Source organism: Saimiri boliviensis, chromosome 4 (assembly GCF_048565385.1).
Source record: "Saimiri boliviensis isolate mSaiBol1 chromosome 4, mSaiBol1.pri, whole genome shotgun sequence".
Lineage (NCBI taxonomy): Eukaryota > Metazoa > Chordata > Mammalia > Primates > Cebidae > Saimiri > Saimiri boliviensis.
The window spans coordinates 86,441,360-86,469,326 of NC_133452.1; the positions used below are offsets into that span (position 1 = coordinate 86,441,360).

Genomic DNA, 27,967 nt, shown 5'->3' on the forward strand with positions numbered 1-27,967 from the left:
TACTCAGGAGGCTGAGGCAGGAGAATCAATAGGATCCGGGAGGCGGAGGTTGCAGTGAGCTGAGATCGTGCCATTGCACTCCAGCCAGGGCAATAAGAATGAAACTCAGTCTCAAAAAAAAGAAAAAGAAAAATAACAAAATCAACAAGTGGAAGGAAGGAAGCCAAATAGAAAATGATTAGAAATAGGTTACACATTGCAGTAAAAAACCATATGCCCAAGAAACCTATCAAGAGATGTTTGATCCTGTCAGCTAGAGAAAAACTAATTTTAAAACATGGAGCTGTCACTTTGAACTCATCCGATTGGTAAGCACATGGAAGGTGGATGACACCAGGAGTTGGTGAAAGTGAAGAAAAGGGAGATCCTTGAGCCCTGCTGGGGGGAGTGCAACATGACCCAGCATTCTTGAGAACAATCTGGAGCTTCTGTGTGGCTTAAATATGTGGATGTCCCATACCCAATGTTCCATCCCTGATTTATGCTTTATCATGCTTACTATTTTTTATGTCCTGTTTAGAAAATATTTGCCTTCTCCAAGATCATTTTTTCTACATTTTCTCCAGAAACTGTATTACTTTCACCTTTTATATTTAGGTCTATGGTGTATTTTCAATTAATTTCACGTGCAGTGTGAAAGAGTTAAAACTTATTTTTTTCTGGGTGGGTATCCAATTGATTGTTACTCTTCGTTAGAAACAACATCTTTTCCACACTAAATTGCAGAGGCCCGTAAGTGGCAGTCAAGTGACTGTCTCTGTGTGGGTACATTCCCGAACCCTCTAATTCTGTTCCTATTTTCTATTTGCCTTAAGGACAACCTAACATGTAGTCTAGAAAAATTCTTATATGATTCCTTCAAGACCATAAATGAAAATGTTTATTTTGAGGTTTTTTTGTTTGTTTGTTTCTGCTTGTATGCTTGTTTGTTTTGTGGTAGTAAAGAGTTGAAGCAACTTAGGTTCTCATCACTAGGGGGAGTGGAAAAATGAAATCCAATACTGCCCCTATATTATATGAAATCCTACCTAGCAGCCAAAGAGTTGAAGATGTGTGTTTACCTATAGCAACAAGGGATAGCCTCAGAAGCGCAATGCTGTCTGAAAACATATAAATAGAGTTATAATTTTCAAAAAGAAAAAAGCTTAAACCATGAGACAAAAATAAACACATGTTAACATTTTTTAAACTCATACTCAACAAATAATTTATTTGAGAAGATGTTATACCAGTTTAAAAATGGAAGTCAAAGGCAGAGCGCGGTGGCTCATCCCTGTAATCTCAGCACTTTGGGAGGCTGAGGTGTACAACCCATGCCCTGTGCTGTCCCAGGGGCTGGCACTGCCCCTGTCCACAGACCTCCTGAGAACAGGAGTGAGGAGGAGTCGGGACAACAGCCCCGGGGAGCCCTGGGAGGCAGCTGCCTTATCCCAGCCCCCACTCACCCAAGGCCCAGGCTTTCCGGAGAAGGACAAACAGGAAGGAGAACACAGGCCCTTGTTCAGGATGAATCCACACATCCGAACAGTGGCGGCACTGCCAGATCTGCCAGGTCAAAGGCAAGTGCGGACTGCCTAAGTCTGACCCTCCTGAACCCACAAGGGTGGTGATGGCTGCCCTTACCTTTGCAAAGGACTGAAGTTTTAGTATTTATGTAACAAAGGGGTACTAAGACCGAATTAATAAAATGTTCCTAAGTCAAGAGCAGTGGGTGATGGAACTGCTTGACCAACTGCATCATTCATTTATAATCAGCCTGTCAGTGACTGGGTATCCTTGGATGTTTCTCGAGGACTGGGAAATTATTTTATTCTATTACATGGGTTCAGTAGGTTCCAACCATCCTGCCCATGGCTCTGTCCCTTTTTCTTGGTCAACTCTTTATTTGCAGATCCTATGACGTTCAATTTTAGCCCCAGCCTGTCCTGATATACACATATTCAGATTAGCATATATTTCAAATAACAGAAGAGCAATGTCCTGTGTTCATGAAGGCCTCTCAAATTCACTAGCTTGAAATAAATTTATTTATTTATTTATTTATTTATTTATTTATTTATTTATTTATTTAGAGGTGGAGTCTTGCTCTGTCGCCCAGGCTGCAACCTCTGCCTCCCAGGTTCAAGCAATTTTCCTGCCTCAGCCTCCTGAGTAGCTGGAGTTATAGGTGCCCACCCTCACACCCAGCTAATTTTTTGTATTTTAGTAGAGATGGGGTTTCACCGTGTTGCCCAGGCTGGTCGTGAATTCCTGAACTCAGGCAATCCAAAGTGCTGGGATTGCAGGAGTGAGCCACCGTGCCTGGCCTTGCAAAGAGTTTGTAGAGAAACTTGAGGCAAAAGCACTGAGCTCCAGCATCCCAGTTCCACCTCCCAGTGTATGCAGACAGGCTTATTAACAAAGGAGGAGGCACAATTGGCAGTGTTTCCACCAATGAGAAGCAACTGAAGATCAGCAAAATGCCCTTCATTTTCCTCTCTAATAACTATGCCTCATCTACTGCTATTGACATCCCTGAGTAGAGGAACAGCTTTTCATTGGCCAAATGGGGGCCATTTCATTGATTCACCAAGTATAATGAAATCAGATGGGTCCCTCCCTGCAGGTCCCACCTGTACCACTTACCTACAGAATGACATAGTGAATAACTTAACCTCTTTCGGTCTCCTCTTCTGCAGTGAAGACAGCAGCACATATTTCAGAGTAAAGAGATTAACAAGTTAAATGCTTGGCACATAGCACATGTTCAATTACCCAGTTTCTCTAGCAGGCCCTCTGCCGTAGAGTAAGATAATTTTTTTTTTTTTTTTTTTTTTTAATCAGAGTCTCACTCTGTCACCCAGGCTGAAGTGCAGTGGCACAATCTCAGCTCACTGCAACCACACCCTCCCGGGTTCAAGCGATTCTCCTGCCTCAGCCTCCTGAGTAGCTGGGATTACAGGCACGTGCCACCATGCCTAGCTAATTTTTGTATATGTAGTAGAGACAGGGTTTCACCATATTGATCAGGCTGGTCTTGAACTCCTGACCTCATGATCTGCCTGCCTTGGCCTCCCAAAGTGCTGGGATTACAGGCATGAGCCACCATGCCCAGCCAAGATAATTTTTTATATCACCTAGTCCAACATCCTTGTCTTACGGGTGAGAAAACTGAGGCCCAGAGAGAAGCTATTGACTTTCTCAAAAAACTCACACAGCAAGAGAATGGAAGACTGATGTCCCCTGATTTCAGGCCTGAAACTTTTCCCATCGTTCTGTGATGTATCTCAAACAGCCCCTCATCATTGAGCAGTGGGGTCCAGCTCATTGGCTGTGCCTAAGGACACCCTTCCTTGACCAGGTCCTGCAGCTGCTCACCTTTGCACCAATACCAGCCAAATCCAATGGTGCGGGACAATGGGGTCCTGAGAAGACTGAGGGTCACCCACTGATACTGCCTTAAGTCCTGCCTCCAGAGCTCTATCACCATGACCATGATCATGGCTTCCATGGGATAATCCTCCAGCGGGTACCTCCTGGCCTGGACCCGTTTAGGTCTTTGTTTCTAGTCTCCACGAGCACCAGAGTCTCCGGGGGGACCCTGGCTCCCCACCTGCTGCCAGGCCTTCAGGCAGAAGGCATATTTCATGATGTTACAAGAACAGATCACGGTCAGGTTCTGTCCTTCTACCAAGCACATTGACTTTAAGCACTTCACTGAGCAAACATGATTTCTTCCCTCACCTCTGCATCCCCAGCCTCAGACACAGGATCGCAAAGAGTATGCCTAGCTTCAACAAGCATGTAGGAGTGATTAAGTATTTCTGTGATTATTTTTAAATGACTCTGCAATCATATATGTGTCTGTGTGCGTATAAATATGTACATATATGCACACACGTGTATGCGCAAATAAGGCAAATATCCATCATGGTTGAAGTTTGAATCTAGGTGATGAGTTGACAGTGACTATTCTACATTTCGTAAACTGGAAAATGTTAGTCATTAAAAGGTACAAAGGAGCTTCACCAGATTTACCACCCATTTTCTGTTCTACTTGCGGTGGCCCAGGCATGCCTTTTGCTTCCTGGTACACAGTTTTTTTTGCCTTTGTCTTTGTCTTTTGAGACAGAGTCTTGCTCTGTCACACAGGCTGGAGTGCAGTGGTACAATCACTGCAGTCTTGACCTCCTGGGTTCAAGTGATCCTCCCATCCCAGCCCCCTCAAGTAGCTGGGACTATAGGTGCGTGCCACTATGCCCAGCTAACTTTCTGTTCTTTATAAAGACAGGGAGGCGGAGGTTGCAGCCTGGGCGACAGAGCGAGACTCCGTCTAAACTCTATCTCACTATGTTGCCTGGACTGATCTTGAACTCCTGGTCTCAAGCCATCCTCTCACCTCAGCCTCCAAAAGTGTTGGGATTATAGGTGTGAGCCGTAGCACTTGGCCTCACACAGCTCTTTGTGTTAGCTCCCAGTGACCTCCAAGACAGATGCTCTTCTCCCTCTTCTCCCTCTATATCCATCCCATTTGGTCTCAGAGGGGAGTCAACCCGAACAGTTGCAGCTGGCATTAATCTCTTTCTCCTCTCTATCCTCAGTATCACAGATCACCCTACACCTGGTTCCATCATCATCATCATCTCCATCATAATATTTGTTAAGCACTTATTAGGCCCTAAATACTGAGCCAAGGGCTTTCCATCCATCCATTAATTCTTAGGACAACCCTCTGAAGTAGGTACCACTTACAAATAAATACCTGTGAGTCAGTTCCACTTACAAATCAGGAAATTGAGCCTCGAAGAGGTTAGAAACCTTACTCAAGGTCACATACATAGAGTGTGGCTGAGACGGGATTTGCCTCAGCCCTGCCTAATTCCAGAACTCTTAGCCTCTTCTCCACACTCCCTTCTGTGCCTTGCTAGAGTGACTGCCACCGAAGTTTTGTTTTCATGTTGCCACTCATCTTTTTGCTGTTATTTACCTTTGGCTCTACTGATGCCTCCTCTGCATAGTGAGTGAATCCTTTTTTAAGGGGATACTTTGCCCCACTTTTCTTTACATCTCACAGTGCTGGGGGATTGCTTGATTGAATCCACCTAATTCTCTCAGCTTCAAGATGCAGTAGAGAGAGCTCCATCTTCTGTTTCATCGCCCAGTCCCTGCTGGGTCAGGGTGGACCAGCATAGTCTGCATCCATTGCCTCCCTTTCCCTTTTCCATCTGCACCACATAACTGGATCCCATTCCAGTCCATCCCAAAGAAATGAGAGGAAACTCCCCTTAGTGGGCACTGCCGCTGGGCTGTCTACATCCCTCTCCCTGGTGCACTCCCCCAGCCTGTTTATCCACTCTCCTCACCTGTAGCAGCAGCAGCAGGAGCAGCAGTTAGGGCACCCCCAGAGCCCTGCCCCCTCCCCTGTATCTGCCACCCAAATATGTTGTCTGCTGGCTGGCCCAGGGCCTCTTCCAGTTGCCACAGGATGTTGCCCCACACATGTAGTCATCATCTCCCCACGAGGCTGGGCAGTTATTTACCAACATTGAGAAATCTTGGAGTTAAACATGACTGGGGGAACAGTTCAGGAAGATGCAGAAGTTGAAGAGAGACAGGCTGGCCACGCTTGTGACAGCTTCCTTCCTGCCATCATGATGTCACAGTCCTGATGGGAACACTTCATTGCTTCCCTTTCTGCACCATGGTGAGTCTAGGCCTACCCACCCAAGGTCCCCACTGCGTCACTCTCCCCCTCAGGCCACCAACCTCCTCACCACTGACCACTGACCCCTACAACCCACAAGCCTGAACCTCAATCTTCCTGTGAAATGGTACTGTGCAAACAAATATTGTTCACCCACCAAGGCCAGGCTCCAGCCTCTCTGCTGAGCCCGCCCTCTTTAATATCGGCCTGTACCATGGTTCCCAAGCACAGGCATGTGGCTTCACTAGGGAAATGTGGCACATGTACACACCTGGGCTCTACCCCCAGACATTCTGATTTGACAGATCTCGGAAGGGGCCCAGGAATCTGCATTTTAACAACAGCTTAGGTGGTTCTGTGGCAAGGAGTTCAAGTTGACCATGTCTACAAGAGCTGCATATAGGTAAGATGGATCCTGCAGCACATCTAAGGGGCTTAGGGGTTTTACCTGAGGACCAGGTGTGAGTTTCTCTGAGCATCCTGTCCAGGCATAGGCATGGAGACCACAGTTATAACAGTAATACCTGGTCGGGTGCAGTGGCTCACACCTGTAATCTCAGCACTTTGGGAGGCCAAGAGAGGTGGATCACAAGGTCAGGAGTTCAAGACCAGCCTGACCAACATGGTGAAACCCTATCTCTGCTAAAAATACAAAAAAATTAGCCAGGAATAATGGCACACGCATGTAATCCCAGCTACTTGGGAGGCTGAAGCAGGCAAATAGCTTGAATCCAGGAGGTGGAGGTTGCAGTGAGCCGAGATCGCACCGCCGCACTCCAGCCTGGACAACAGAGATTTGATCTCAAAAAACAAAACAAAACAAAACAAAACAAAAAACAAACAAACAAACAAACAAACAAACCAGTAATAGCAGTAACCATCATGGCACCATGGAATGAAGTCCTACTGTGTGCCAGGTGCTTTCTTTACTCAGGCATCTCCTTGGATCCTGTCAACATTGGGAGATCGTATAGTGGAGGTGTGTCATCTTTTGACTCTCCAGCACCAAACACCTTTTCCTTTTGGTGGAACAGGCCCCAATGTGTGAGTTTCACTCAGATGTAGAGCTCTGATTCCCCTTCTATTGAGGATGGAGACAGATATTCCTCCCACCTCTCTCCCGGCAGGTATGTTGCAAGCAGGTGACTTGACCTAAGCCTGGCCACATGCATGATTCTGCCCATAATCCCAGATCTGAGGCTGAGACACAAATGCAGGGCCAGTTGGAGATGACTTATTCAGAGGCAACTTAAGGATTCAGAGTCCAGGAATAGCATGGTGGCCTCCAGTGTCCAAGGCAGTAGCATCAATGGCAGCATGGCCAGAACGTCTCATGTGGCCTCTGCTGTCCATTCTCTCTTGGCTTCTGCCTGTTGTCTAAACCCAATCCTCCAGCCTCTCATTAACTCTGAGTTATTATTATCCCCTTAGAATTTCCTTGCTATTTTATACAACCACAGTTGGATTCTGTTGTTGGCTTCCAGAATCATCACTGGCATGGTTAGGCACAATCGTGCCCATTAAGGCAAGGAGGAATATTGAGTCCCAGAAGGTTAACTGAGTCACCCAGGATCAGACATCCTGCAAGGATGCAGAGCTAAGATTCAAACCCAGCCACTGTTTTCCTCCAAGGTCTGTGTCATTAACCGCACAACACTATTGTATCAGTCAAGGTAACAGCAAGACACCAGTGGCTCATTGAAACTGGGTAACTGAGGAGTATTTAATAAAGATGTGCTTAGAATTTAGGGAATCCAGTAATGGATGCTTCAGTATGCTGAGGCTGGCAACAGTGGTGGGTCATTCCCACCACTGGGCCTACAGAGGAGAGGATAGAGCAGGCAGCTGGACTTGGAGATGGGCGCTGTTTGTTGAGGGGTTTGAAGGAGACTTCAAAGAGGAATGTAGTCACTCCTGCTACCTCCCAGGGAAGGAGCCCCAGGACAGAAACCCTGACCTTACTCTCTCCCCACCCTCTGCTCTCCTCTCATCCTTACCATTGGCTCAACCAGCCAGAAGCTGGCAGCCAGGGAGCCTGCTGGTTTAGCCACACCGGTCAGGTTCCCAGGCAGGATGGGGAGGATGGAGTGTAAGTGCAAATGGGAGTCTCCAGCATGGTCTTTTGTCTTCCAATTTAGTGCATATAATTTTTCAGGTACATTTAATATGTCAGACTTAACTAACACTTGATCTATTATAAGTTAAACACGTTGGACTGTGCAGTGGGTTATGTCTGGATGAATCTGGATGAATGTGTCATGGGCTTTGGTAAGGAGTGTAATGCCATATTGGAAACAAGCTTGAGATCCACTAAGAGGGAGCTGTATACCAGGATACAGTAGGTCTGCAGGGGCCCCGGACTCTAAGCATTTGCTTTATGCTCCAGGAGAATCTGATGCAGTTGGTCTAAAGACGACACTCTGAGAAACACTGCCCTTGTCTGTTCTGCCTCTCCTGGAGTACATTTAGTGATCATACCCCTTGCCCCTGGTCACTTTGCCAACTTTATAAACAGGAGCAATGCTGGGATTGCTAAAGTGCTGGTTCCAGATCAGCAAACTCAGCACATGAACACTGCATGCTGTACGGTCACTGCCTCTGAGCTGCTTGGTTCTTTTAGGTAGGAAAATTAATGTGCTGAAATGAACAGCTTCTGTATCGAGTGCATCTGAGAAGATTCTCACCAGAGCACCAGGATGAAATAAATGCCCCCCTATCTTCTAATGGACTCAACATTGGGGGTTCATAAATCATCTCTCTGGAGTCAGTACCATTACCTGGGCAGGTTCTGATGGAGCAGCGTTTTGGGGAATGGGGAAGTCCTTATGTGATGGAGCGGGCTCGGGAAGTGGAAGCTGGATCTCCATGTGCAGTGAATTTTTTCCACAGGAGTGGTGCTCATTGTAAAAATACGGTTAGCTAACATGAGACACACTATGTGTGGAAAAGCATGATTACTCTTGGGAATGGAGGATGATATCTGCCCCGGACATCATTAAATTGGGCTGGAAGGACCCACCATCCTTTTCCCACCCATGAGGCCCCTTTCCCTTTAAAGCTCAAATAGGAAACAGCAAAATCTTGATTGAAATCTGTGGGAGATTGCCAGACACTGGTGGGTCTGAACACCTATCTACTTCGCAGGGGAGGGCACTGGAGAGAGCATGGAAACAGAAGCAGGTATTCCAGGGGCAGACTAAGAGAGGAGGAGGAGGGCAGAGTGGGGAAAAAGGAGAGCATATGGGGCAGCCTCCAGAAGCTTCTGTGGGGAGAACTTGCACCCCACCATCCCTCCCTCTTGTGTAATACTGGAAAAGAGGCATTTAGACACAGGCAGAACCCCTGGTTATTCTGTTCTATATAGCTTTGGGGTCCTTCAGGTAAGGAGCTCTTCAGTTTTCACTCCTGCCAGCAGGCAGTGGCTTATTCATGTGGCCTCGTTCTAGTCACATACATCTTTGCTTTCATGGGGCTATTTTCAGGATCCAGAGATAATCGCACACAGGATGTCTGATATTGTCTATCAATGCTGTCCCATGGATCCCATCTCATCCTGCCAGTATTTTCCCAAGACAAGATATTCAATTTAACTATTTTCTCTGAGAAAGATGCACTTTCTCACCATGAGGTCTTATTTCTCCGCGTTCCACAATCTTCAACACCCTTTTCTGGGAGTGTTGGAAAGAAGCACATATGAGCATGAAAACCAAGTGTCTGATGCTGCAGAGAGGAAGTCCCAGCATCGGGCAAGGAGGATGCTTCTGTAGTGGGAGCTCTGTCCAGGTCAGGCCAAAATTGTATGGTCCAGGGCAAAACCGAGCAGGAGAAGGATCAGCTGTGCTCTGCACGTCACAGCCCCCACAAGAAATTATGATGAAAAGCATTGAACTGTCCTTATTTCATGCAAACGCCAAGTGGCTGATGGCATGAAGGACCAGGCATGTTTGGGGCTGTAACTTCTTTTCCGAGGGGCAAATGCCCATCCAAGTGAGAAATGGGGGCAGTAGGCAGGAAGGTGAGATCCTGACTTTAGAAATAGCCAGTGATTACAGATTTAATCCATGCTATTAACTCCCCCCGACCTTTTGTCTCCTCTCTCTTGGCACAACTGCGAGATGGATGTGGCCGGAGGTCAGAAGATGTTCTCGTGGGTTTGTGGGTCTAGGGTCCAAATGAATTCAGTGTGACAGCAAACAGGACACAGAAGACCAGGCTTTTACTCAGGAATCCGCCAGCCACAAGAATGACAATGTTGAACACGGGAACCCTGGGGGCGAGAGGAGACTTAGCGCTACTGCTGACAAAGGCTCCCCCAACACGCACGCATTCCCTCTAGAAAACGCCTTCACGTCCCACTCTTACCTGCTTTGGTCCTTGCTGCACCTTTCCCACACTGCCTGACCCTGTGCCTTTCGCTTTGTCTCACTGCCAAAAACTGCCGATTAGAAATAACTTCAGTGGAGAGTATAGGTCCCTATCCAGGAGAGGCACTGGAGAGAGACGGTCGGGCTGATCAGCCCATCCTCCTTCCTGTGGTGTCGCAGGGAGAGGGGACCCTGACCAGGAAACCTGCTCTCTATTCTCAGCACCATGCTCTGCCTCCTGGGATAGTCACCTCACTTCTTTAGCCTCAGTTTCCTCAGCTATAAACCAAGAAGAATCCAACCCTCGTGAAAATCTCATCACGAATTTTATAGATGTTGGCGAAATGATCCTAAGCGTTCTGGATAAACATCATTAGGTTTCATAAGAAAGAGATGCAAAGGAGTGAAGGCACTTGGCCATGTCCATCAGCAGACATGCAAGCAGATGCGAGCACAAGGATGTGGCATGGTAAGGCACAGGGACAGACAGACGGCAATGGAGCAAAAAGTCCAGATGCAGTGTCAGTGCCGTGTGAGAACTTAACATCTGAGGAAATCAGAGGCACAGTGGATAAGTCAAACACGGTGGCGTACACCCGCGGTCCCAGCTACCTGGAGGCTGAGGCAGGAGGATCATTTAATAAATAGTCTTGCAATATCTAGACAGCAATATAATTCCAGAGTAGTCTCTTCTATAGTTTATAGCATAGAGCAGAAGAAATCTTCCCCTTGGACTAAAATTTAAATAAAAATTTTAAAATCCAAGAAAAGTCACCAGGAAATAGAATCAAGCACATTAAGGAATAAAGCAAAGCAATTGATTTAAAATCAACACACACACCTATACACATGCACAAACTAGCCAAGAGGGACACGGCATGAAGGAGATAGAAAGCAGAAAACTGCCTATTTGCCTGAAATCCACCCCCAGCCAAGGGCCCTGCCTTGTAGCACAGGGGACTACCTTCCCAAGCCTGCCTGGTCAAGTTCAGCAACTGGTGGAGGACAGGGGGCAGGGATGAGGCAGAGAGACAGGCGGCGAGGGGCAGGGAGCCAGCGAGAGAGATGCTTGTTCACATGGCTGTGGCGCACTGAGCATCCTCAGCATTTGCCCCAATTCCAGTGCTGCATCCTGGATGTCCTGGCTTCTGAGCTCTGCTTGCTGCGCCTCCTCCCCAGGTCTCTCTGGCCAGTGCTCCATGTTATTCACTCTGAGTGCTCTACCATTGTCCTACACTGAGCTCCTGGGGGATGTCCACTCCCAACAGGCCAACTCCTGTATTTCTTTCGGGGCTGCACACAGGCTACTAACCCCCCGAAGGGCCAGAAATTCATGTGCTTGGCCTTGGTTAGAGCTGCCCTTGCTCAATTACTGCCCCTTATAGTGACAACTCCAAATGTGACCCAGGAGTCCCCAGAGCTCCTTTGCAAGACTGAGCCAGAGTTACCCTGTGAGACACCCCTTGGTTATGACACCCTTGCTTGGCTTCCTTCCCTTCCTGGTCCCGCTTCCTCAATGGCTTTGCCAGAAATCACTATCTAAAACATTTTTCTTTTTACAGGGGCTCGATCGCAGCTCACTGAAGCCTCAATCTTCCCAGGCTCAAGTGATCCTCCTGCCTCAGCCACTCGAGTAGTTAGGACCATGGGTGCATGCCACCATGCCAAGCTAATTTTTTATTTTTTATTTTTTTTGTAAACACAGGGTCTTGCTATGTTGCCCTGGCTAATCTCAGATTCCCAGGCTCAAGTGATTTTCCCACCTCAACCTCCCCAACTGCTGGCTGTGAGCCACCACGCCTACTACTAAGACATTTTAACAAAACTTTATGGCTTGCTTCTGGGGAATCTACCTAGAAAGAGTGTGATAGTGGGTACCTCCACAGTACCTCCCCATCCCAGGTTAGCGTCGCAGCTCTTCCATCACCTGGGCAAACAATTATCTGCATTAAATTCCTTCTTTTCATGGATAGATGTGGCGGCTCACACTTGTAATCCCAACACTTTGGAAGGCTGAGGTGGGAGGATCACTTGATCCCAATAATTCAAGACCAGCCTGGGTAACACAGGGAGACCCCAATCTCTCCAAAACTAATACAGAATATTAGCTGTCCTGGTGGTGCCTGTGGGCCCAGCTACTTGGGAGGCAAAGGTGGGAGGAGGTTGAGGTTACAGTGAGCCAGGATCCCACCACTCCACTCCAGCCTGGTTGACAGAGTGAGACCCTGTCTCAAAAAGAAAAAAAAAGGGGGAGAAAAAAGAAAAAATAAATAAAGTTTCTTCTCTTTTAACAGCTAGAGTGGCTTCCACTTTCCAGACTGGACTCTGGCTGACAGGATAGTTCATATTAGATTATATATGAAGTAAACAGATAAAAGAGAGATGCAGCTTCTAGTAGCAAGGCAGGAAAATAGGGTCTGGAGGCAGGGAACTTAAGGCCAATTCATGCTGAATCAAGGAGCAACACCGAGGTCTGGGGTCAAGGACTCTAAGACGGATTCAAGCTTACTTCCGAAAGCTGGATCAAAAGGAAAAAACTCCTGGGGCTGAGAGCGGGGAACCTAAGGCCAATTAATGCAAACTTTCTTTTTTTTTTTTTTCTTTTTTCTTTTTTTTGAGACAGAGTCTTGCTCTGTTGCCCAGGCTGGAGTACAATCGTGCAATCTCGGCTCACTTCAAACTTTGCCTCCCAGGTTCAAGCAATTCTCCTGCCTCGGCCTCCCGAGTAGCTGGGATTACAGGCACACGCCACCACATCCAGCTAATTTTTGTATTTTTAGTAGAGACGAGGTTTCACCATGTTGGTCAGGCTGGTCTTGAGCTCCTGACCTCAGGTGATCCACCCTCTTTGGCCTCCCAAAGTGCTGGGATTATAGGTGTGAGTCACTGCACCTGGCCAACGCAAACTTTCTAAAGCTAAACCAAATGGAAAAACCCCATCTCCCCATGCCCCAGTAGCAAAAGATTAAAGGCAACTCTCCCTACACCCCTCTCGCTTCCACCAAGTCTTAGATGAAAAGGGAGAGTGCCTTGGATCGGCCATTGGCCAAGCAAGGGACAACCATCTCTTGATACCCATAGTGCGCCAATCCATCTCAGGGTTTAGTTAGCCACAAATCAAATTCTTCATCTATATAAGGGTAACCAAGAGGAACCACACATGGAGTATTTAAAACCCAGAAAACTTTGTAACCGGCCCTTGAGCCGCTTGCTCAAGCCCACACCTACCCTGGTGAGTTCTTTCTCCCTTAAATAAATCCCTGCTTTCAACACCACGCGGTGGCTCATGACTGTAATCCCAGCACTTTGGGAGGCCAAGGCAGGCAGATCACAAGGTCAGGAGTTCAAGACCAGCCTGACCAACATGGTGAAATCCCATCTCTACTAAAAATACAAAAAATTAGCTGGGTGTGGTAGCACGCACCTGTAATCCCAGCTACTGAGGAGGCTGAGGCAGGAGAATCGCTTGTACCTGGGAGGCAGAGGTTGTGGTGAGCAGAGATCACGCCACTGCACTCCAGCCTGGGTGATAGAGCGAGACTTCATCTCCCCACAAAAATAAATAAATAAATAAATAAATCCCTGTTTTCACTGCTTCATTCCTTTATTACATCATGCGTCTTGTAGAATTCTTTGTTCAAAAGGCCCAAAACCCGGACGCTCAAGGCCCTCCTTCCTGTAACAGTAGGAATATGGGCAAAGGTTATGTACTCTTAGCTTACCTACTGCAAAATGAAAGTAGAAAGAAAACAAAAAAGCATTGACTCTTAGTGTATTGTTCATTTGATTTACTCCACAAAGATTTAATGAGCACTTTGTTCCCCAAACAATGTAATGGGGGAGAAGGCATTCCCACTACACATATGGAGGTGGAGTCTATAATCATAGAGAAATTAGGCCAGGCACCAGTTCACATGCACTTTGGCAGGAATATGATTTAACTCACACTATTTAATGATTGAAATTACCAAATCCATGTCTGTAAGCCTGCAGTGACACTGCTTTATTTATGCACCATGAATCACACTGAAAATTGTTTCCAATCTTTTGGAAGACCGTTGGTAGATGCCATTTGGATACAAAGTGATAGCAGTGCTTAAATCATCTCATGGAAATTTCATTTGCGTTAATTACTTAAAAGAAGAAAAATACATCTGCAAGAATATGTTTATCTCAGAGTTATCAACACTGTATCAATGTCTAAGAACAGGCAAAAGATTATGTAAGTTATGGCTTTCCCAATTGATAGAAAAGTATGCAGTCATTGAGATTATGTTTATGAAATTTAGGTAGCAGCATCAAATAATAATTTTAGCAGGAAAAAGAATAAAAACATTTATAATTAGACTTACTTCCATATTAAAACATGTATAAACATGAATAAAACTAGAAGAGAATATGAGAAAAAAGACAGACTAGTGGCAATGTGGAAGAATATTTCCTTCCTTGTTAATTCAATATTTAATGATAAACACATTCTAAGATAAATCAACATTTAATAACTGTAAAGAGGTATGTGATTGAGAAGTTAGTGGTTCTTAAGTTTGCCCACATATTAGAAATCTCCTGAAGATCTTATTAAAAATACTGAGGGCAGGCACAGTAGCTCATGCCTGTAATCCCAGCACTTTGGGAGGCCAAGGCAGGGGGATCACGAGGTCAAGAGATCAAGGCCATCCTGGCCAACATGGTGAAACCCCGTCTCTACTAAAAATACAAAAACTTAGCTGGGCGTGGTGGCACCACCTGTAGTCCCAGCTACTTCAGAGGCTGAGGCTAAGGCAGAAGAATTGCTCAAACCTGGGAGGCAGAGGTTGCAGTGAGCCGAGATTGCACCATTGAACTCCAGCCTGGGCGACAGAGCAAGACTCCATCTCAAAAAAGAAGAAAAAAAATACTGAGATGGACCTCATCTGCAAAAATTCTGATTCTATTGGTCTATAACTGGGCACATGCAGCAGTATTATTTAAAAACCAATACTGCATTTAGCCCTAACGTGCGGCTCCTGCTGAGAGCTGTTAGGTGGACAATGTCTTCAGCTCTGGGTTTCTAGCATGCCTACTGAATTGACAAGGAAGCTAAAGCCAGAGAGGGCTCCTGACTCACACAAAGCCACAGTCAGTCAGTCAGGCCGACACCAGATCCAGGATCCCTCACTCAGAGAGTGCCTTCCCACTACCCATCAGGCCCCTGGGGTTGGATGGGGTCCACTGGAATTTGGAGAAGATGCCATTTCCGTCTCCTTAATACTAAGGTTGCAAGAAAGCAAGGAAGGTGAACTGGGGAGAAGGACAGCCTGGCTGAGAGAGAGCCTCTCCTGTTCTCCATCACCACCTCCTTCTTCCCTGGACATTTCTACCCAGACTAACGTGAGTCAGGTCTGCTCCTGCCCCACCCTCCCCTTTCTCTCACCTTTCTCCCCTTTCTCCCCACCCTCCCCTTCCTCATCCTCTCAGCACATGGACTGGGGAACAACGGGCTCTCAGTGTCCAAACCCGGGGCCCAGGGGCCTGGAAACTATACCTGATGATATCTGTCATATTTTTAATGTTGATTTCAGAGCCAGGCGTGGAGACGGTAGCAGTTGACTTGGGTGGAGCTTGGGTCACAGTTCTGGGGCTGGTATACAGTGGGCCCAGGGGCTTAGTGGTGGTAGGAGGAACATTATCCACATTCTGGGTAGAATTCTCATTGGAGACAGGGCTACTTGAAGAACCTGCAAGAAGACACATTGGATGGATGGATGGGTGGATGGATGGATGGGTAAGTGAATGGATGAGCAGATGGATGAGTGGATGTATGAGTGAGTGGTTTGATGGATGAATTGTTGGAAAGTGGGTGGATGGATGGATGGGTGGATGAACGGAGAGATGATGAAATGGGTGAATGGGTGGATGGCTGGATGGATGGATGGATGAAAAGGTGGATGAGTTGATGGATGAGTAGATGGATTGGTAGGTGGTAGGGTAATTGAAGCTGAGGAGGGAAATGAGCGTGGCCAAAAAGCAAAGATTATTATTTTTTTTTTTTTGCTAAAACCCAAGAAATACTGTGGGATCAGCCTGAGTCAGAGATCAAAAGAAGGAAAGAAAAAAAAAGGCAGGAGGGAGAGCAGAAAGAGGGAAGAAGAAAGAATTTTTTGGCATTGGTGTTGTTGGAAATGCATTTGACTTCTGCCCTTCACCAATTCATGTGCCCCTACCTTCTCCAAGAATAGTTCCAGGCTTACTTGATTCACTCTGCCTTTCATTCTTCTGGCTTATAGTAAATCACTTCAAAAGTTATATTTTATTAATACATTGTGTATGCACCTTGCCTTTCTCAGGCTTAGAATTCCCCAGGTCCTGGAAGCTTGAACCTGCCTCCCTTTCCTCTGTCTTTCACAATTCATTCCTTAATGCAACATCTACTGAGGGCCCACTTTGTGTCACAAACTACATTATGTGCTAAGGGTGCAGAGCCCAGGAAGGCACAGGTGCTTCCCTCAAGCAGTTCTGAAATGAATAGGGGACAGATAAGTAAACCGGCCTCTCCTATCCTGTGAGATAAGAGTTGTGTACAAGGGGACACAAAGTGAGCTCTGGAGACTTGCTCCCCCAAAATGGGAGCCACGGACCATCAGCATTGGCATCATCCGGGAGATCACCAGAGATGCAGACTCTTGGGTCCCACCCTGTACCTATTCAGTTGGAGTCTGCATTTGAAATAAGATCCCCAGGTGATCTGTGCCCACAGAAAGATCTGGACTGCTTCAGAAGCACAGTTATGCCACCAAATGCATCCTCAGGAGGGGAAGTCAGGGCATGACTTCTAAGTGGAGAACAGGCAATGAGACTAAATTATCTTAAATCTACCACCCACCTTAGTTGTACCCCAATTCCTACCACAACACCCCAAATTAGTCTCTGCTATCCAGGGAGAATCTCATGCATGGAAGGTTCTACTTACTATTGGACCTCAGATGAGAGATAAGGAGCTTCCTCCCGGAAGGAAGGAAGGAAGCTCCTGATCGCTCATCTGGCTGCTAGGAATCCTGAACGCCAGCTCTGCTGATGCTACCACCACTCTCCCTCTCCTCACCTGGCCTTCCTTTCCTCACCATTCCCAGGCCACTCACCCCTGGCCACCACCAACCGGACGGGATAGAACAGCATGTGAGGTTCCTTGGGATCCTGGCAGATCACACATCGATATAGTCCAGAGTCTTCCACTTGGAGGTTGGTCATTTGGACACGCAATAAGCCATGATCATGGTAATCTTCTAGTATGATCCTCCCCACTTGGATCAAATGGGAATTCTCTGAAGGCATCTCTGTGGTTGCCAGGGTCTGGGGCGGCTCTTTTCCCTCTCTTATCCTCTGCCAAGCCTTCTGGCTGTGGTCATACATCCCTCTCCCATAGGGACAGTTCACAGTCAGGGTCTGCCCCTCTTCCAGATCAAACCTTTCCTCAGTTAATTCAGTTGCAGCTTGAAGTTCTATAAGCAGGGAAAGAGAATTGGGTTCTGTGAAGAATTATTTTTCTCTCTGTGGGGGGAAAAAGGAGAGGAACCGCCTGTTTTTCTTGTCCAACCACCCCTTTCAGACAAAGTTCTCGAGGTCTGCATAGAAAATACAACTTTCCCTGCAAGCCAGCACTAGACCTCAGATCTTTTCACTATGAGTAGGTTTTTTTTACTCTAAGAGTAAGATTGCCTATGGTCCATGAGGCTCAAATTTCATAAATGATCAGGAGAGGAAGATGGACTTTGAGAGGAAGAAACCACCTGTCTGGAGGCAGAACATGGGACACTGTGCTAAGCCCACAAGTGCTACAGCGTGGTGGGAGGGGAAGATTACAAGGGTGTGCAGCATAAAGAGTGAATGCAAAGACACGGTGCTAGCAGAGGGTGGCTCCAAGGACAGCTTGAGGAACTTCACTGAGTCAGGAAGAGAGATGAGTTCAAAAGACCATTGGACAAACAGTGAGGAAGCCATCTTGAAGGCAAGCCATCTGACTTCCTGGCACTCCTTTCTCCCCTCCTTGGATAGCAGAGCACCTCTTTCCAAGGGAACCATCCTGTGTGGCTCTACTGTTGGGGCTTTCCACGTTCTTAAGGATGGACACAGGACACAGGCTTTGCCAATCAAAGTACCCTTTTTCGGGGCCAGGCACCGTGGCTCATGCCTGTAATCCCAGCACTTTGGGAAGCTGAGGTGGTAGGATCACCTGAGGTCAGGAGTTTGAGACCAGCCTCGCCAACATGGTGAAACCCCGTCACTACTAAAAATACAAAAAATTAGCCAGGCATGGCGGTGCATGCCTGTAGTCTCAGCTACGTGGGAGGCTGAGGTGGGAGAATCACTTGAACCTGAATGGAGGAGACTGCAGTGAGCCAAGATCATGATACTGCATTCCAACCTGGGCGACGGGGAGAGAACTCTGCCAAAAAAAAAAAAAAAAAGTACCCCACCTCTTGCCAAGCTGATTGGTTTAGGAAGGGGCACATGGCTGAACTGGACCAATCAGAATCCTTCCTGAGACTGCTGTTGCCATTAAGAGAAATGCTTCTTGCTGGGATTGACAGGTCAGTGAGATGTGAAACTTTATTATGTGAAACTTTGGGCCATGTGGGAATAGGCTGCCTGAGAACGGCTAAACAGGCAGAAAGAGAGTGGGAGAAAGGGAGATGGGGGAGAGTGCAAGGGTGACGGGGGGAGAGTGCAAGGGTGATGGGGAAAGAGACAGACAGAGAGAGAGAGAGAGAGAGAGAGAGAGAGAGAGAGAGAGCACCCCACATTATCTGAGTCAGAGACTCAGCTGTGCTCCAGAGGAGCACCCCTTGTACTTCCCAGTTACCTGAGCCAAGAAATGCCCCCTCCTATTTTTGATGTCAAGGAGCCAACAGCAGTGGTTCTCCACTGGGGAGTAACTTTTGCTCCCCCACCCCTACAACCCTCCCTGAAACACTGGACAATATCTAGACATTTTTGGTAGTTATAACCAGGGAGAAGGGTGGATACTACTAACATCAGGCCAAGCATCCACAGCGCATGGGACACAACAAAGAATCATCCCATCCCAAATGTCGATAGTGCCAGGTTTAAGAACTCCTGGGTTACAGTGACAATAGTTTCCATCTCATTCTTAGAGGTTGTACTGGGTTAACCATCTAGAACTGGGAATGGTCATCTGGTCTCGTCCAAGGGAGCCTTGCCGATGGGAGGCTAAGCAGAGTGAAAGTGAGAAGACCCAGGTCCGTGTTTTCAGCTGGACACACGGGGCTCTCGAAGTTTGCGAGAGACTGTAGTTTACTCACTCAGGCCTGGAGTACCTTCCCCCAAGGAGTGCCAGATAACAGAGTGGACAGTGCTGCTGGGTCTACTGCATGGGTCAGGGTAACACTAGCACTGCTGTTACTAATACCACACACTTAGATCCTTTCAGGCCTGGTGAAAAATGACAAGCACTTCCCCATTCATGGAGGCCCTGGCATGCCCACCCCAGGACAGGCCAACAGATCTGCCTAACCTTAGGAAGACCCAATTCAGGAACTGGTGAGGATTTTAAAGGTGAAACCAAGCTTGAAAGCCAGTTCTTCTGGGAGCAGACTCCAGTTTCTAAGGAAAACTTGTAAACAGACCTCCCGGGCAATTCCCACAAATTCCAGTCAGGAATGCCCCTCCAAGAGGCAGCTGAGCAGAGGCTGAGTGTTGTCTGAAACCAAGCCTGGTTTCCTCATTCGTTCAATCGCTCATAAGACAGTGGCTGAGAGATTTCTCTATCACAGGCACTGTGTTGAGCTCTTTGAAAGACACACAGACTCCATTCCCAAGTTGCCACCACTGAAGCCCTAACCTCTGAAGTTAATGTTACAGATAAATCTTTATTTGCCAACTCCCCAGGGAAAGTGTGAGTTACAGGTGACTGAGTTTGCAAACTTGCCTGTCTTTCACAGAAGGAAGGAGACAGTAAGAAGTGAAGGCTGCTGAGCTGTCTGTGCACCATTGCAAGAGGGGAATTCCTTAGAATTTGTTAACTAAAAGGGTAGCAAATACTACCTATTATTATGTGCTAAATGTTTTTAAAGACTATCTTATTTAATCTCTATAATTTAAAAGGTCGACACCATTACTCTCCCATTTTATAGTTAAGAAAAGTGAGGCACAGAGAGATTATGTGATTTGCCCGAAGTCTCACCATAGTAAAGTGCTAGAGCTAGGATTCAAACCCAAGGACTCTTGTTCATCTAAAGCACTGAGCTACATGGCCCAACACAGTCTGATAGGGATTAGAGCAGTACTGGCCCAAGCGTGAATAGGCATCCAGTTGCAAGGAACATTCAGGTTAACCCCTAACCTATTACCACAAGGCACAATGAAATATGTGCCACTGGTTTTCTCTCACACAAGTACACAAACTTCAGCCCTCTGCCACCTCCCACGTCGCCTTCAGAAAGACACGAATCAAACACAAGGAAATGCACTTGTCCATGAGGACCTAACTCCCTTCTGCCCACCTAGATTATCATCCCAGCTCCAAGAAGACCCAGAGCAACATCTGAGCACAGGCTCCAAAAGGCAGTTGTGCATGACTTTGCTCAAAGCAGAGGGCCCAGAGGAATACCTCTCCTTGATTTTTCATGCCTTCCCAAGGCAAGCCTCGCTTTTAACTCATATTGACCCTTTCCTCCTGTTACTCATAAGGATTAAGAGGAGGAGTGAATAAAGCCCCCCATGCTTCTGGTTTTGGTGCAGATGTGAGCTGTGCAGATCACAAGGGGAGAGACAAGGAAGGGCTGGGGCATGGGCCAGCTCTGCCGAGCCTCAGCAGCGGTCACCTCCAACCCCAGCGTGCCACGAAGAGCTGGGATGATCACCTCCTCCAAAAAGAGAACCAGCCTCTTCTGGTCACATCTGTGTCTTCTGAAGCGAATCCTCTTCAGCAGTAGTACATTTGCTAGCCCATAGTAGACCCCTGGGAAATATTTGTTAAATAAATTCTGTCTTTTGGGTTTAACAGGTTGTCAACATCTGTTAAAAACACATCATGATGGACTATAAGAAACACATCATGATGGAATATAAGAAAAAAAAATTCAAGGCCGGGCGCAGTGGCTCAAGCCTGTAATCCCAGCACTTTGGGAGGCTGAGGCGGGTGGATCACGAGGTCAAGAGATCGAGACCACCCCGGTCAACATGGTGAAACCCCGTCTCTACTAAAAATACAAAAAAATTTAGCTGGGCATGGTGGCGCGTGCCTGTAATCCCAGCTACTCAGGAGGCTGAGGCAGGAGAATTGCCTGAACCCAGGAGGCAGAGGTTGCGGTGAGCCGAGATCGTGCCATTGCACTCCAGCCTGGGTAACAAGAGTGAAACTCCGTCTCAAAAAAAAAAAAAAAAAAAGAAAAAGAAAAAAAGAAAAAAAATTCAACATGAAATAAACTCATTTTAGATCATGCCATGATGAGATTTACTCTATCATTATTCCCAGGCCTGGCTTTGCACGTCCCTGACAACATCGACCTGCACAGACATGTTGTTTCCCTGACTCTCTCCTCCTTTTATTTTTGTGTGCAGACACTGCACATTCTCCCAATTCTGCTAAGTTTGGGTAGAGCAGCAAGGTCTAGCATAACTGCTGGCTGGCTCTATCTTGGATGGCCCCATGCTCTAAATCTTCAATGGAAAAGGGCGCCCCAAGGTCCTGAACCAAACGCCTCCCTGGCTGACTCCTCTTCCTGGTCTTACGTGAGACAAAGAGCATCCACAGCAGCCCGCAGCGCCTGGTCTTCCTCATCCTTCCCGTGCACCAACTCCAACTGCTGCTGAGGGCTCCCGAGACAGCTACAAAGCACCACACTGACCTAGAGGCTCCGGAAAGTTGTGCAACAGGATGTGAGGCCATTCCTGGGAGGCACTGAGCCTGGACTGTTTCATCACCGATTGCTCTGACTCCAGACATCAACACAAGAATCCAGAGACCAGGACTCACTTCTCAGTTAAGTTTCTTTGAATGCCAGTTCTCCTTTCTGTGGTAATAAAGACAATTACCTTTCAACCTCATAAAATCGAAGGGAGAATGATACTTGAATGTAAATCAAAGTAAGGCATTAATATAGGAAGGGGAACAGAGGGCCCTTTGCTCTCCCGCGGCCCCCTCTCCGTTCACATCCAGTTTCGTGTAATGAAGCAAGTCAGGCCTAGAGGGACAGGCTGGGAAAATCATATCTCATCTTAGGGTTTTTGTGAGGACATTTTCTACGTCCTGACCTGCTCAGCCCCGCCAGTCCTCTCGGCTTCTGCTGACCTGGGGTGTACCTCCTCTTCATCACCAGGAGGGCCACACCCTTCGCTTGTCCTCTGCATTGCCACAGACATGGCCTGGGAGCTCACAGGGATGCAGGAACCCCAGAGACCGTTTGAGAGGACACTGCCATCACACAACAAGAACAGACTTAGATTTTAAAAGGAAACCAGTTTCAAGCCACTGAAGAAAGAAGAAAAAATCTAGCAGATTTTGTACTAGAAGTAATAAAAGGCAGATTTGACAGTGTGAAAATCAGATCTGTAACAGAAAGGATTTGCTTCAGAAACATTCCCAAATGTGAAATGAATAAAGACATTTAGCAGAGCTCAGAAATTTAAGGGAGGACAAATCACAGGACTCCAACCTATAAATCAGAGACGTTCTTAAAGCCTAAATGGAGTGGTGGATCACAAGCAGGATGAAACGTTTATCTTAAAAATATGCTTTCCAGGTCTGAGAAGAAATCTAAAATCGGAGGTTGAGAGTTCAACATGGGAAGGAAAAAATTCATAAAGTGAGACCTAGAATAGGAAGTTGCTAGGTGAAAATTTACATTTAAATAGAAAGACTCCTGCTGTTAACCAAAACTAGTAATAATAACTTTGTTTCTTCAAATGAATTGAAATAATCAGGACTCAGATTTCTTCTCCGAGTAACAAATACCAGGAGAGAGGAGGATGAGGTATAAAGAACATTGTGACCCTAAAATTTTACACCCAAATTGATTGCTACTCAAGTATAGAAACAGCTAAAAGGTACTGTCATGTCTGGAAATTAAAACAAACAAGAATCAAAAAACTGTCAAGGCTAACTTTAATTTTTTAAATTAAAACTGTTCAATGTAGCAATTTATAAAATATAGAAAATCAATAAACAAATCATATTATTACACTTTACAGAAATCATTTGTAGTGGAGATTTTACTATTTTATTTTTTGTTTTATAAATAATGTCAGTAAACAGGCTTCAAACATACTTGAATTGAAATCTGCTGGCCCCTCCTTTTGCTATACTCAAACAGTCCCTAAAGAGGAAAAGCAGACAGAAAGGTCTTGAAATTTTCTGACTCAGAGAGGAGTCTACGTGATTTCTGTGGTGATGAGTCACCGTAATACAGTTCATTTCAGTGAATAAATCCCTTTTCTTAGAACAAAATTAATATTCCACACTTAAATAATAGCGATTTGACATACTTTCTACATTTTTTTGTCTTCACATACTTTGTGTAGAGGATTAAGTTCCTGGAAGATTAAGAGGGAGCTTTGAACTAAGTCCAGGAAGGATTTCTAATTAGACTTGAATATCACTGGAGACTGAGTGCTCCTTCACTTTCTAACTACAGACAGCACCTGCATTTAAATTAGAAAAAAGTAGAATGAAGTCTTTCACCACTTGTCTGATCTGTGTGTGTACTTGAGGTCAACAGTGTAAATAATCATGTGTCACTTAATGATAGACATATTCTGAGAAATGTGTCCTTAGGTGATTTTGTGTTGTGAGAACATCATAGAGTGCACTTACACAAACCTAGATGGCATAGTACATGTAGGCTGTATGGCATAAGCCTATTCATATTAGGAAGGGGAATGGAGGGCCCTTTGCTCTCCAGAGACCCCCTCTCCACTCGCGTTTGGTTTAGACAATTACCTTTCAACCTCGCAAAATCTAAGGGAGAATGATATGTGAACATAAATCAAAGTAAGGCATCTTCCTAGGCTGCAAACCTGCACAGCATGCTACTGTTCTCAATACTGTAAGCAATTGTAACACAGTGGGAAGTATTTCTGTAGCTAAACATAGAAGAGGCAGAGTGACAATATAGTATGATATTTTATATATATAAATATATATACTTATATATTTATATATTATAGATATATTTTATATATTTTATATTTTTATATATTTATATTTCTATGTTTTATATATTTATATATATTATATGTTATATATATTTATATTTTTTATATATATTATGTTTCTTTTAATATTTTTTTTCTGGGCCCAAACAACTGTACACTGTTTATTGAGAACACCCGTAGATGGAAAGGAGGGATGCCCTGTACCGCACTGTGGCCACCACTGACTGGGAGCCAGGCCCAGAGAGTGCTGGCAGAGCTGGGGGTGGGCTTCCCGTGACACACTGACCATCTCAATGAGGAATGAGAGGACCCTGCCTAAGAGCCTCAGGTGGGGACTGGTTGGCCTTGACCTTTCAAAAACAAAGGGTATGGGTATGGGGACTATGAAAAAGTTGAAACTCTAAGGTGTTTTTTTAAAAGGTCCTCTGATAGCATCTGCTCTCCAGGCCCGACTGACAGTAAGGGCCTCAGGCAGGCCGACAGGCAGGCCAAAGGCCTCCAGGGAAGATCAGTGGTTTGGCTAAGATAGTCAGCTGCACAAAACTGACCAGTCACAAGCACCCAGAAAAACTTCATCCATGCTCTGGCAGGACAGGAAAGCACCTGACCCCTTGAGAATATACAAATACTTACCATATTCTCTTTGCTTGTTACAGAAACAGTTAAGAAATCTTACAGCAGATTATTTACAAGCAGTATCCCCGGATATGATGAAGGCACAGGTGGACTGGGTTGGAGGATGGAATCTGTGGGGGCAGAGCAGCCATAGCAGCCCAGATGATCCCAGGCTAGGCCTTCTCCCTACACTTCAGGCTCTGCAAGGCACTGGACTCTGCTGTTGAGAAGGTGGCTTACTTCTCCTTGTGGAGGAACCTCATTTTGTTGCCCAGACCTTGGAGAAACTTATTCATTCGACTCTGCTCAGTGTCTGGGAGTTCTTCTAAAGTACTGCTCCACTCACTTTCTTAGCTCCGTCTTGGATGAAGCTAGCAAACACTTGAGACTTCATAAAAACCTCGAGAAAGCGGCAGATGCTTTTGGAGGCCACGGAATTGTGGAAAGCCTCTCGCTGAAAGGCCCTCTCTCCCTTCTCATTCTGTCATGAGCATGTTACATATTACATGCAGGTCATATGCAGGTCATATGGATGCCAAATGCATGTTAAATGTTGCTTGCATGTTATGAGCATGTCACATGTGTGTTATGTTACATGCACATCATATATGTATATGTGTTGTGTCGTATACATGTTATAAGCATGTTCTATACATGTCGTATGAATGGTGTTTCGTGTGTGCCTTAGATATGTTACATGTAACATGTATGTCATACCTGTAATAAGCATGTTAAATGTTGCATGCATACCAAACACGTGTTGCATGTTATAAACATGTATTTTACATGTTGTGTGTATGTTTATGCTACATGTGTGTTATGTGCATATTACATTTTACATCATACACATGTTATATGTAAGTTATAGGTTACATACATCTTATGGGTGTGTTATATATATGTTATGTGCATGTGATGTGTGTAATATGCATGTTATATATGTCTTGCATGTTCTGTGCACGTCACATGTCATGTGTATTATATACATGTTATATGCATGCTATATGTTGTTATGTCATACATTTCACATACGTGTCATACATGTTATATGCACGTCATGCTTGTCATGAATGTCATATTCGCCATGCATGTCATACGCATGTCATATATCATTTCTCATACGGTCATGTGTATGTCATACATGTCATATATGGCATAGATGTCATACGCATATATTTGTCATGCATGGCATATATGCATGTCATACTTGCCATGTCATATGTCACACCTGTCATGCACATCATATTTGTCAACATGTTATATGCATGTCACATGTATGACATGTATAAACGTGAATATGAATATAACATAACATGTAACATGGATGACGTGCATGACTTATAACATGTATGGCAAATATGACTTGCATATAACATGTATGACATGCATATATGCCAGGCCCATGACAAATATGCATATGGCATGTGACATGTATATGTCATGTATATGACCTGCATATGGCATGCATATGACATGTGTGGCGTGCATATGACATGTGTGTGACACGTATGAGCACGAACATGCATATAACATGTGTATTACATGGCTGCAGTCATGACATAACATGTATGGTATATCTATGTTGATCTATGTCACATCTGATATCTGTCATATTGTCTGTCATATGTCATACCTATGTCATCTATGTCTTTGCTTATCTGTCATATCTATGTCCTATCTACATCTTATCTGCATATTTATCTCCTATCTATGTTTTATCTATGTCCTATCTACACCTTATCTCTGTTCTATGTCTGATGTACGTCATACCTACATCCTATCTGTGTCTTATCTATGTCATATCTATGTCGTATATTCGTCTGATCTGTCTTACTTATGTCATAACTGTGTCATATATAGTCCTATCCGCATCTTCTCTATGTCAAATATATGTACAACTATATCATATAGGTAGATGTATGTCACACATGTACATCTATGTCATGTATTTATATATGTCATATACATGTCACATATTTATATAAATTTCGTGTATATTTGTGTGTCATATATACTTTTATATAAATATATATTTTTATATAAACATATATATGTTATATATTCACATATATGTTATATATATTCATATGTTATATATTTATATATGTTATGTATATTTATATAGAAATGCATTTGTTATATATGTTATGTATTTACATATTTCTGTTATATATAAATATACATGTAGATATGTTTTATATATATTTGTATATGTTATATACAAACATACATTTTTAATATGTTACAAAAAATTATATATAAAATATGTGTTTATGTACATTATATATTTGTGTATATAAATATATATTTATATGTTATATATATTTGTGTATATAAATATGTATAACATAAAACATACTTATGTAATGTATGTATGTGTAATATATATTGTATATAATATGCATGCATGTATGATAGGTATTAGATCTTTCACTTAAATTTATTCCCTAATACATACCAGGATTTTTTTAGCTACATCCATTTTACTGAGCTCCAGTTTCTCAAAAAGATTTAGATAGAAATATTTCTTATCCCATTATTGTATCAGTTCAAAGTCTGCAAAGTTTACCAGTAATGTCATAAAGTACAACTAGATTATCAACAATTGATTGGAATATGTTAAGACATATTCTAGAAATATTTTGCTAAAACTTGACCAGGTCATGTATAACGATTATACTAGGTCCACACAATTTTAAATTTTATATGGATTAGAAAACCGAAATTTTTAAATTTTTTTAAAGACTAGAGTGCAGTGGCACAATCTCGGCTCACTGTAACCTCCACCTTCAGGGTTCAAATGATTCTCCTGCTTCAGCCTCCCGAGTAGCTGGGATTACAGGCATGTACCACCACACCCGGCTCATTTTTGCACTTTTAGTGAAAAAGAGGTTTCCCCATGTTGTCCAGGCTGGTCTCCAACTCCTGACCTCGTGATCCGCCCGCCTCAGCCTCCCAAAGTGTTGGGATTACAGGCGTGAGCCACCATGCCTGACAAACAAAACCCAATTATCCAGACATCAGCTACTTATAAAATAACCAATTTAGTCATGATAATTTCAAATTATGAAATAATTATGTCATAAACCCTTAGCCTTTTAAGTTGTGTGTGGTGGTGGGGGAGGGAGAATCCTTTTCATTCCACAGTAACTGC

The 27,967-nt window shown here is 44.8% G+C and overlaps 1 protein-coding gene across 2 annotated transcripts; it reads right to left on the minus strand.

Moving 5' to 3' along the window:
* Positions 1 to 1,199: 1,199 nt before the first annotated feature.
* Positions 1,200 to 21,861, minus strand: TREM1 (triggering receptor expressed on myeloid cells 1). 2 transcript variants are annotated; one of them, XM_003922984.4, is made up of 4 exons: positions 21,778 to 21,861; positions 17,166 to 17,525; positions 15,572 to 15,764; positions 1,200 to 9,950 (listed from the first exon to the last, which is right to left on the minus strand). In XM_003922984.4, exons 1-4 carry the CDS (start codon positions 21,824 to 21,826, stop codon positions 9,845 to 9,847), a joined length of 708 nt encoding a protein of 235 aa, XP_003923033.1. In that variant the 5' UTR covers positions 21,827 to 21,861; the 3' UTR covers positions 1,200 to 9,844. The 2 variants fall into 2 exon arrangements, with proteins under 2 accessions (XP_003923033.1, XP_074253876.1); XM_074397775.1 differs by having other exon boundaries at positions 17,166 to 17,574; positions 21,778 to 21,838.
* Positions 21,862 to 27,967: the final 6,106 nt, after the last annotated feature.

What these genes read in the sequence shown, in the direction of transcription:
- TREM1 (XM_003922984.4), bottom strand. Translation starts at nt 21,826, where the DNA reads ATGAGGAAGACCAGGCGCTGCGGGCTGCTGTGGATGCTCTTTGTCTCA. An exon ending in CCGGTTGGTGGTGGCCAGGG is followed by an intron (nt 15,765 to 17,165) that starts GTGAGTGGCCTG and finishes GTCTTCTTGCAG; the next exon opens with GTTCTTCAAGTAGCCCTGTC. An exon ending in AATATGACAGATATCATCAG is followed by an intron (nt 9,951 to 15,571) that starts GTATAGTTTCCA and finishes TCTCGCCCCCAG; the next exon opens with GGTTCCCGTGTTCAACATTG.